This window comes from Lynx rufus, unplaced genomic scaffold (genome assembly GCF_022079265.1).
Source record: "Lynx rufus isolate CCGP_SWC_20201006 ecotype Redwood Valley unplaced genomic scaffold, mLynRuf1.p SCAF_3, whole genome shotgun sequence".
In the NCBI taxonomy this organism is placed as follows: Eukaryota; Metazoa; Chordata; class Mammalia; order Carnivora; family Felidae; genus Lynx; species Lynx rufus.
This window is the reverse complement of record NW_025814845.1, coordinates 88,756,355-88,768,356: the sequence shown is the minus strand read 5'-3', so window position 1 is coordinate 88,768,356 and position 12,002 is coordinate 88,756,355. Positions and strand designations below refer to the sequence as shown.

The 12,002-nt window shown below is 42.1% G+C and overlaps 1 protein-coding gene across 5 annotated transcripts in view; it reads right to left on the bottom strand.

Annotated features, from left to right (window-relative positions):
• SEC24B (SEC24 homolog B, COPII coat complex component) overlaps nucleotides 1-7,157 on the bottom strand; it is a 99,834-nt gene extending 92,677 nt beyond the window's left edge. For 2 of the 5 annotated variants that reach the window (XM_047090619.1, XM_047090620.1), the window contains exon 1: nucleotides 6,969-7,149. In XM_047090619.1, the coding sequence (XP_046946575.1) occupies nucleotides 6,969-7,095 (127 nt within the window). In that variant the 5' untranslated portion in view covers nucleotides 7,096-7,149. Of the gene's footprint in view, nucleotides 1-6,968 lie in introns of all 5 variants that reach the window. The other 3 variants (XM_047090621.1, XM_047090623.1, XR_006964239.1) reach the window with 2 other exon arrangements.
• Nucleotides 7,158-12,002: the final 4,845 nt, after the last annotated feature.

Genomic DNA, 12,002 nt, shown 5'->3' with positions numbered 1-12,002 from the left:
TAACACATTATCTACTCACTGGTACCAATCTGACCTGAGAAGTAAACAAAACATTTTTAAGAAATAGTCTATATACCTTTTTTAAATTTTAGTTTCTTATTTATTTTGAGAGAATGTGAGCAGGGGAGGGGCACAGAGAGAGAGAGAGAGAGAGAGAGAGAGAGAGAGAGAGAATCCCAAGCAGGTTCTGCACTGTCAGTGCAGAGCATGATGCAGGACTCAAACTCGCAAACTGTGAGATCATGACCAAGAGCCAAAACCAAGAGTTGGACACTTAACTGCCTGAGCCACCCAGGCGCCCCAGTCTATATACCTTTTAATGGAGCTGCTCAGCTGGTCAACCTGACTGATATCATCATATACCAGTTAGATACAGTCTCTGGTTTTCTCTTTTAAAGGTTTTATTTTTAAATAATCTCTACACCAAACCTGGGGCTCAAACTCACAACCCTGAGATCAAGAGTCTTATGATCCACCAACTGAGCCAGCCAGGCGCCCTAGTCTTTGATTTTCTATAAGCATCTATGCTCTCCTTGGCAAGACTACATCATCACAAGATAAATAAAATTTTAAAGATTTTATTTTTAAGTAATCTCTACACCAAACCTGGGGTGCAAATTTACAACCCTGAGATCAAGAGTCTCATGTTTCACTAACTGGGCCAGGCAGGCGCTCCTGGCCTCTGGTTTTCCATAAGCATCTACGTCCTTCTTGGCAAGACTAAATTATCACAAGATCTATCCAGATGATACATCTACCTCAGGGACATAATCTCCTTCCAGACACTAGATTCCCACCAAAGGAAAATTGATCCTATTCTTGCTGTAAGCAAACCAGACACAAGAATCCAAATTTACAAGGTAAATATTTTACGGATGTCTAGTCACTATACAAAAAAATTAATCATAAGCTCTCTTTAAATAAATGAGTTTGCTCATCCTCTTCCTTGCCAAAAAAGTAACGTTTTAAATATCGAGAGTCTTTGTTTCATTAGTCTTTTCCTGAATCAAATTTCAATATATTTTAGAAGTCAGATTCAAGTTTTTCATTATCTTATAAACAATATCAAGGTCAGCAAAATATAAGCTCCTCTATCTGATAAAGATACATTCATACTAACGTGAGGGGCACAATCAGATATAAGGATATAAGAACATCATTTATCCATCACCAAACTACCAAGAAATAGGTCAATATTCAGCCACTCATGCATTTTAACCATTCTTATTAAAATATTATAGTACTTCTGAACCAGTTGGTAAATAGTCACACAGCCCCGACCCTGCTTCCCTGTTGTATTCCACAATGCTGTTTCCTTGCCCCAGACCTTCAAGACCTCATGAACACCATCCTGCTCTAGCATCAAGGCTAGTATCCATTCCATCGTCAGTGTATGTAGCACTGATTGTTAAATATTTTGAATATATGATTCCTGACAATAGAGTATCAATAATGTTGCCAAAATAAAAATTTTTTAGAAACATAAAAAACATAAAGACACACACACCCCTACAGAAATCTGCAATTAGAAACCCCAGTGATTTAGAAAATGAGTAATTCCAATCACATCTGTATACCCTGGTTTACTCTTTTCTAATGGAAGGCTAATAGCTACAAAAGTAACTGACCCAGTCACTGCTGGCTGACAGTCTACACAGACATGGCCTATGTAACCATTTGGATGAAATCTTACTGCATTAAGTACATCAGTTCCCCTCTTTGGCTGCCACAACAATGAGTACTAAGAGTAAAGGGACCAAAAGAAAACCAATACCAGTTGAGAACCTACTCTATGCCAGGCACATTACTTTTCTCTACATCATCTTATATAATTCTCACAACAATCCTGTGAAGTGTCACTATTGTCATTTTACAGACAAATGGGGATATGAAAGGTCACTAATGTATACAGATTCAAACAGTTGATAAATAGTGAAGAAGCTAGGCATTGCAGGTTCCAAAGCTCATTTCACAATACCTGTTTCTCAGAAATACTGAGAAAAACAAGCAAGTTCAGACTTGGCCATTCGCTTGGCTAGGCGAAGCATTTTACTACTCCCTCTAGCCTCCCTATTTCCTCTTGCTTTTCCTCAGTTCCTATCACAAGCAGCTTTCAGCACCAGTTAAATCCACCTTCCTGCAGCCAGCTAGCTGAGGTAGATGGCCTATTAAAGGAAACCTTTCAAGAGTAGATCTGTTGGAGGAAAGAAGGCCTGGCTGAGCAGTGTAAGAAAATAATAAAAAGACTGAAACAGTGATTGAGCCTTAAGAGAGAGCTGACCATACACAGATCCTTTCAGGGGTCAGTCTTCAAAAATAATAATGAATATGAAGCCAAGTTCACTTACTCAGTTGAGTGCCTACTGCAGAATATGATGAGGAAAACTCATACAGTCTCTGCCATCCAAAGAATTTATATCCTGGTGTTCTGAAGGAAACGGAATGAAGGGGACTCTCATTTGCTAAATATCTCATTTTGCTAAGCACCAGGTACTTTAAAAATAGTAACTCATTTAATAAAACTCTCTCTACAACTCTAGAAGAAAGGTATTATTATCCCCTGAAACTCAGAGATGTTAAGTAATTATCTCTACAAAACCCTGAGCTGTATCAAAGCCAACGACTTTTTACTAGCCCACATCTTCTGCAATTCTGAGTATGCTTAGCCTACTGGAAAGAGTGGCTTTCCCAGGACTGAATATAACATGATCTGCTCTAACGTGCAGTGCTAAGATGAGGGTCTCATTTCTAGGAAAGTCCATTGAAGACTGGCTCAAAAATCTGTTCTATTTCAATGTTTTTAAGGATCTAATACTTCAGGGTTTACAGATAATTAGAAAGATGAAGTTAGCTCAAATGCTATAATCAGTGGCAATGAATGTGGTTTACAAAAATCATTACAGATATAATCTCAGAAACCTGAGAGGAGGGACTGCAGTGGGAATGAAAAGACACTGCAAATAATTAATGCAATACATACAGCAACGAAAAATAAAATTTAAACCCACATAAAAGACACCTGTTTATATAAGGAATAATTTTTAAGATCCTTATCTATTAATCAGTTTAGAAAGAAATTATGTATCCAGATGGTTACATTGTGCCATACCAATATCTTTACCAGAGGACCTGATGTTTCTGCTGAGCTATGTAAAGAGTAGAAACCTGAGACACAGATGCTGCTCTGATCAAAAAGAACTTTCTTCAGACACACTAGGGAGCTTTATATCATTTTAAATTTTGCATGTGCTCTCAAAGTTGAAGGGTTTCCTATAACTGACCAGATAGTACTGCTGAGTGAACGGTATGCTTATGCCATTATGGAGTCCAATAATTCCCATTACTATCTCCTCTTTCTCACATTATTAGCAATTGAAATGATAAAACTGCCAGCAGTATCATTCCTAATAAAGGCATATGGAAGAAAGAAAACACATTTTCATTTGAAAATGAGCACCATTTGCTTCCCCAAAGTAGAACTAGACAGCAGTGGTTTACTCTTAAATCTGGGTGCCTGCCCTCAAAAAAAACTTTTGAATTACCCCTTTCAATGTAGGTCAGTTGGGAGAAATTTTGGAGTTACCCCATCATTATTGCCAGGATTATTATTTCACCCAGTCTTTCAGGTTTTGAGGACTAGACTTTGGAAAGACTCTGAAAAGGCAGAGTAAAAGTTGAAAAATATTCAACTAACACCTCATATGGAAATACAAATAATTCTAAAAGCCTATATGCTGATCAGTGAAAAACTGAAGTACAGAAATCCAAGTCCACAAAAGGAAGTGTAAGACAAGTATGTCACAAGCTCAAGTCGAACTATTATATTCAAGTTAAGTGGGAAAGAGCATGTGAACAGACAGTTAAACCCAGAAAGCAAAAGTGATAGACTCAGTTTTCTGCCTATTTCCTACCCTTTCAAAAAAAAAAAAAAAAAAAAAGTCTCTGAAAAAGAAACTTTTTACAGTCTCTTAATAGAAAGAGAACTGCACTTGGAATTAGGAAGACTGAATTAGAGTTGATTTAACTAATGTTTACTGAATACCCATTATTTGTTCCAGGGCCTGAATATATACAGCAGTGACGAGGGAGACAAAACTGCTACCCTCAGCAAGTTTACACAGGAATTGGTGAAAAACATACCCACTTAACCCTTCCAGATCTCAATTTCCTCTGTACAATTAGGGAAGTGGACTAGGTGTTGTTCAGGCTGCACTCCAAAAACATCTCAATATCCACCTCTATTTTAATCCTAACGGCTCTGCTTTTGTCTGATTTTTCCATCAGTGGTCTATCCACTATTTCCTTCAGAGCAATAAATATGTTTTTTAAAAAGGTTGGATAACCACTAAATAAGTGATCTATAGATAACATTCCAGTTTAACAATTCTGTCTCCTGTAATGTTCTATCCTCATACTTCTGACATGTTTCTTTTTCATCATGCCTGGAATTCCATACAGACAAATTAAAAGGAAAACTATTTCATGCAGGGCTAAAGAATGAACCAAAACCCCAAAGGATTGCTTAATCTTTATCTACAAATGCCAAAACAATGTAGCAAAAATTGTTTTTTTCTAAGATTAGCAAAAAAAGACAAAAACAGATTTGATGTTGCTACTTCTCTACTTAAGCTACTTCCTTCCACCAAAACAACAAAAAATTGACTGTAGTTTTTTATTTTACTTTATTTTTTTGAAGTATAATGGACACATGCTCTATTAGTTTACGGTAGACTAACAGAATGATTCAGTATTTGTATAAACTGCAAAATGATCACTACAAATAAGTGGTTAACATCTGTCACCATACATAGTTACAGATTTTCTTTTCTTGTGATGAGAACTATTACCATTTCCTCTCTTAGCCTAGTTTTTTATCTTAATTTCCAAATTCTTTGGCAATGATACTCAAGGCCTTTCTGCAACCTGACCCCTTTTTAAGTATCCTTTTCAGCTTCAATGCTTTGGGTTCTCCCTATTACCCAGCACACTTCTTGTCTCTTGACAGCTTCTCTTCTAAACATGCCGTGCACTTCCACAATTTGAGACTTTTGTCCATGCTGTAACCTCTGACTCAAGACAGTCTTGCCTTCCTATCGATACCTGTCAAATCCCTCAAGGTCACCACCAAGTCGAATGTCACCAAAATACAGGTGAATTTAGGACAAAGGCAGTGATTCACTTTCCACTAGGCTAATCTTGAGTACCCAAGTATTAAACATTCCACAAATGCTTTAATGAATTATGTTAAATGGTAGAAACAAAGCATCATCCATATCTGGCTTGTATCTGGCTTCTAACGTTCTTACTACACTCATTACAATTGATATTCTGGCATTTCTTGAGCATTCACAAAACTTACAAGGCTAAGATCAATATCTCCCACTTTAAAAATCATTCACTAACACAGTAATGATGTTACACAGAATCAAGAAAAGGCAATCCTTGGATCACTGTTAAACATGGGTTTACAATATTCTAAAACACTTGGGATCTCTTCTTAAATGGCCATGTGCTAGTTCCTTCACACACAAAACTGTTCAAAAACAAAACAAAAACAACAATTTATATTAAGTTCACAAGAAAAAAACTGCTCACAAATATCTTTATGTACGTTCAGGACAGGAACACAAAACCTACAACAATGTTCACATTCAAACCCACGACAGCAAACAATGACCATTGGAAGCATATAATATTGCCAAGTATGGTTGATCCAAAGGATACCAAGCCTAAGACATCAACCACTGATTGTCAGGATACACGGTAATCTTCATGTTAGAAAAGCATAAGCTGTAAAAACTAGATATTGGCTGAACTGACATAACCCAATGAATTTTCATTAACAAATTGTACAAAACAGGTCCATCCAAAAGTCGTTTGTACTAGTGTATTAGTACAGTGCACTAGTGTAGTTTTGTTCTCTTATGAACACAGGGCACTTTTTCTGAAGTATTCCATTACTTCCAAGAGTTCTCATCTAAAATACTATCAAGTCTATAACATGAGTTCCTCCTACCGTGGCTCCATCCACATTCAAATCTCAAGATTAGGTAATGAATACCCCAGAAACGATTATTTTTCACTTGAATCTCCTGCATACTAAAAGCCTACGACCTTAGCATGAAAGCGGCTTTCAAGTTGCACAGGCTGCTGCCTGTACGAAGGCCTTTCTTTCCTCAAAGCAGGGCCAACTCTGGCACGCTTTATTTCTGAAAGTGAAGCTGAGGGGAAAAAAGCCGCCCAGATCTAAAGGTATTCGTTTAAATCCGTTTGACACCTGCTCCCTTTACAACGCGACAAGCAAACCCCAAACGCTAGAGCAGCAGCCGCAGCGGCAATGACAGATCCTGAGGCCGAATTGGGTCAGGGTTACGGTTACTCTTATGTTGCATATTTACACCCTTTTGTCTACAAACTTGCGCGCTAACTTAAGTTCCCTACAAGGCAGCGGGCTCGCTGGGCCGCAGAAATCAAAGCAATTTTCCTGACTCGGGAAGGGCACAATCCATGCAGTTCCATGGCTACACCAGTTTTCTCCAGACCACGCACTCTGCGGCCTCGGCTTTTCGCCGGAGAAAGGGTCGCTCCGGGCAACTCGCCTGCGCTCAGGCTGGATATGAGGGTTTTTAAACTGCACCTGGGCCCCTCCTTTTCCACCGTCCCCACTAACCCCGGCCGCTTTCCGGCCTAGGGTCACATTACGTAAACAGCCCCGGCCCCAGCTTTCCCAGGTCGGCCCCCGCCCCCGCGCCAGGGCGCCCCTCCCCCCCCTCCGTACCACGCGTCCCCCCCCCAAAGTCCGCCCCCCACGCGGCCTCCGCCCGCGGCCTCGGCTCAGCGCCCCAACCCGCCTCTGCCCCCGCCCCGACGCCCCCCACGGCCCAGCCCGGTCCAGCCCGCCCCGAGTAGCCGCCCAGGCTGCCCCGCCGGCGCTAGGCCCCGCGCTCCGCAGGGGCCGCCCGCCTCACCGTTCTGCTGGTGCGGCGCCGGGCCCAGGCCGGCGGGCGCGGCGGCTCCTGAGGCTGCGGCTCCTCCAAGCTTGGGCGGGATTCGGGCGCTGGCGGCCGGATGAGGGGATTCGGCGGGGGCCGACATGACGGCGCTGCTGGCGGCGGCGGCTCCGCTTCAGGGAGGTGGGCGGAGGGAAGGGAAGGCGGGGCCGGAGAGGCGAAAGGAAGAGGAAGGAACGCGCCTGGCGTCACCGAGGGAGTCGCCCGGGACCGCGGCCGAGTGTCGGCACTCCACCGGGGAGACCCGCTCTGCGGACGCAGGTGCCGGGCCCCTGGCCCGCCTCGTCGGGCCGTGCTGCGCGCCCCAAACCCTGAGTGCGGGGCTCCCGACTCGGGTGGCTCCCCGCACCGAGGCCTTGGGCCGCCGACGCAACGCCCCCTGCAGGTCGAAGCCCGGCAAGCTCAGGCTCGAGGCGGGGTCCGGGGCCGCGGCCTCCCCGCCAGCCTGGCGACTAAACTGCTCCGGCACCGGCGGAGCCCCGATCGCTTTGAGAGGGAAGGGATGGGCCCCGGTAGGACTCCCATCTGTGCGGAGGCTGCGCGCGCGGCGAGCCTGGCCCCGCGGGGTTGGGAGGGGGATCCGCGCCGCACCCTAGCCTCGGGGTGACATCCGGAGCTCAGGGCCACGCCGCACTGGCCTGACCCCACCCACCCTTCCTCCTGAACGGGAACCCTGGATTCACTTTTGGTTTTTCATCTTGAAATTTTCCCTCTCAATGTTAATTCTAAAGGAAATACGGCATTCAGGGTCCCTGTCTGTAGGAAATTGTAATCCTCAGCAAAGGAAGAGGAAACATTTCTCTTTGATAAACACAAGGATCGAAATAAGTGCGTTATTCTAAACTTTTCCCACTAACTTAAATCTAGGGAAGGGGAAGGAGGAAATAGAGCAAGAGAAACTGGAAGACAAACTTTTATCTTCCTCATTTTTGCCAAGAGTTGCATCATTCTGTTGATGTTTAGATGAGAAGCTATAGCATCCAAAGCAGAAACTCCGCCTGCATTATATACCTTGAAATCTTTGAATCCCTGGCCTATGCCAGCAGGCTAACTGGCAAGCAAATCTTGGACTTTATTACCCAAGTCATTTTTCCATCTTAGAACCCTTAGTGTGCTACCATCTTTATTAGAAATGAAATTGCTCAAGGGCACCTGATGGTTAAGCCCTCGGTGGGTTAAGCCTCTGACTCTTGATTTATGCTCAGGTCATGATCTCAAGGTTCCTGAGATCTAGCCCTGGGGTAGCCTGCTGGGGATTATCTCTCTCTCTCTCTCTCTCTCTCTCTCTCTCCCCCTCCCCCACTCGTGCTTTCTCTCTCTCTCAAAATAAATAACAATTAAAAAAAGTGAAATTGTTCAGAAACATTGAATTTGAAATGGGATGTAGCAAGATGTTTCTGGAGTGATAAGTCTAATTTACCGAATAATTATGGAAATCATGTAGTGTGATCTAGAATAATGCAAAGCTTCCCTTTTGTTGTTCCCATGAATTAATGGTATTTGGTGCTTTAATGCATCAAATGGACTACAAATAGGATTGCAGTAGTTGGATAAGTACTTTTGAGTTTTAGGGTTTTCAAAGAGACGTCATGCTCCACATAGAAGTGGCAAGCTCTTTTCCGCAGCATTCCCAGCTTTTCCACAGAAACCTAAGCCCTGCATGAGCAAAAATCACACTTTGCTTTATCAAGGAGATTACATGGTTACAGGTTCCAAGGCTTCCCAGGAGTTCTTTGAAAAACAAAAACAAAAACAAAAACAAAAACGCTGGATTAAGGGCTACCATTATGAGGGTAAGGGAATCACTAGGCAATTGGCATTTTGCCCCTGAATGTATCTTCCTTTAATCAGAGGTATATGTAATGAAGGCAAGCCCTATCTGTTTTAGGGGAGACTCCTAAAGAGGAGGACTGGAACCATGTTTCAGCAATCTTCCCCACAATCTTTATCATCTGAGCTGCTTCCTCTTGTCCACTAATTTACCATAGTATTTTCTATTTTCTAGCATGGTTATAAGAATCTTTTGCATGTCAGATCCTACAACTTTTTTTTTAATGTTTATTTATTAGAAAGAGAGCGTAAGGGCAAGGGAGGAGCAGAGAAAAAGGGAGAGAGAATCTGCACTGACAGTGCAGAGCCTGAGGCAAAATTTGATCTCAGGACCCTGAAATCATGACCTGAGCTGAAATTAAGAGTCAGACGCTTAACCGACTGAGTCACCCAGGTGCTCCAGATCCTACAAACTTTATGAAAATGTGTTATTTTGCTCTCTTGCTTTAAGTTCCGTGACAGCTATCGGTGAAGAAAAGGATAAAGGCTTGAATGAGTGAATGAATGCTTACCATGTGCCAGGCACTGTACTAGTCACTTGAGATGCATATATATGTGGATATATATATATATATATATATGTTTCCATTTAGTCTTCACAATAACGCAATAACTCTACGGGATATTTTTCTTATCCCCATTTTACCAGAGGAAACTAAGACTTCTAGAGTTCAGTATTAGCAAAAGTCATGAACCTGTAAATGGCAGAACCAGAGATCAAACCAAGGTCTATTTAGCTCCAAAATCTTTACTCCATTCACTACAAGCTATGCTGGGTTCATTTACATTTTTCTTCATAAAGCTATGCTAATTATGATACACTGTTTTGCTTGTCAAAGGATTTTCAGTTTTGCATATTTAAAATGTATTCCAGTATTCTTTAGAATGATGGATCTCAAAATGTTTGAAATGCAAATTAACAGGTCCCACCTAAGACCTACTGAACACTGGACACGGGCCCCAACAGCAAACTCTCCTGGTGATTCTGAACACGTAGGAAAATATGAGAACCACCGCTTTTGAATAGCAAAGTTAAGGTGACTTGGTTCATTGTTTTTCTTTCACATTGGGAGGTAATGCTCCTTTTCTTCAGGACGTCTCTTCAATTTTTTTGCCAGTCATTAAAAGTGATCGTTTATAGATGTGTGATGACAGTGCCAGAAATGCCAAATATGGTAGTGCCTGTGTCGATTCTGATCGATAGGCAGTGTTGAAGCAAATGCTGACCTCCAAGTCTGTGTTCAGTGGGAGAGTGCTGTAATTGAAATTAAGCCCTTCTGCAGGTACAGGAGGGAAATTTTTGCTGAGTGTTAGATTCTGACACATGTGCCACTATGTGTCACCCCTAACTCGGGACTTACATTCTTTATAACAGAAGTTGCAGGAGACTTCACAACTAAAGACCTATGTGGATCTCAGAAGATGCTAGTGCAGTCCTTTCTCTGCTGTAGCCTGGCTTCCCATTCTCAGACAGGTTTTTTTATTCTCTAGTTTTTAAATCATGTCTGACCTTTGTGGAACACCTTTTTTCTGTCTTGTGTTTTTTGTAATGTTTATTTACTTATTTTGAGAGACAGCGCATGTGCAAACATGAGTGAGGGAGGGGCAGAGGGCAGGAGAGAGAGAGACAGAATCCCAAGCAGGCTCTGTGCTGTCAGCACAGAGGCCCACGCGGGGCTCGATCTCAGAAACTGTGAGATCATGACCTGAGCAGAGACTGAGGGTCAGACGCTTAAACAACTGAGCCACCCAGGTGCCCCATACCTTTTCTCTTTTAGTAGCATTCCCTATTGGGTGTCTCTCTCCCAATATGAAAAACAATTTTCTTCTTTCTCCTTCTTTATCTGATCTATTTACACATTTATTGCATTTTTCGTAGGCCCACACTTTGAGTAGCAAGTTTCCAAAGGGCATCTTTCTATTACATTTGCAAGTTCACTGGGGAAAGAAATACCCTGCTTGGATGATACCAAGGGAACTACTTAGCAGCTGCAGTGTAGTCCTACCTGGCTCCACTTGTATTGATGTGGTACAGATTAAACTGGGTCTGGCACTTCCCTGGCTTTCTACAGCTGGTATTGGCAATGGACAGATGAATAAGATATAATCTGTTCCCAAATATTTTATGCAGGATCTTTTACATATATTCTTACTTTTTTTTTTAATTTTTTTTTCAACGTTTTTATTTATTTTTGGGACAGAGAGAGACAGAGCATGAACGGGGGAGGGGCAGAGAGAGAGGGAGACACAGAATCGGAAACAGGCTCCAGGCTCCGAGCCATCAGCCCAGAGCCCGACGCAGGGCTCGAACTCACGGACCGCGAGATCGTGACCTGGCTGAAGTCGGACTCTTAACCGACTGCGCCACCCAGGCGCCCCTATTCTTACTTTTTTATATTGGAATTTCTTGATTTTTTTCCCTATAAACTTGCTCTATTATTTTTTTCTGTTCCTTGTGAATATTTTTTCTTTTTATTATGGCATTCTAAATTGAGTTCTACCACTTATACTGTGATGGGAAGAAACAGTTTCACTGACGTTTATATTATGTGATTGCTTATGTTTATGTCATCTAATTATCACGTAAGTCTCGAATATCTAAGACACAGCTAAGATCCTAAAAGAAAAAAAAAAGATAGGGATTATTAGGCAAATAATTACCATATAGTCAACTTGTGCACAAAACTGCATGCAGAAAATTCTGTCAAGTTCTTACTTAGAAGATTTGGCTATTATTTCAGATATATAGTACTATAATTTCTGTAGCTATCTGCTTATCCAACCCATAGCAAGTTAGAAACAATGAATCACAAGATGGGGCGGGGGAGGTACTATTGATATGGGCATATTGAGAGCAGCAATCGTTATCAGTGGCCAGCATAAATACAGGAAAGACAAGAAAATTGGCAAAATGGAAGAACTGAAAATGCACAGCAGTCTGAAGCAATTAGTTAAATTGAACAACCCTGTATATTCCACTGGGAATATGATAAACATAGCCCACAACTCTGCCATCTGAGAATTTCTAACCTCGTATTCTGAGGGAATTGAACGAATGGAATTCCCATTTACTGAGCATCTACTATACAACTTGAAATCTCTAGGACATTTCTCTTTCTCTCTTGCACACACACACACACACGCACACACACACACACACAC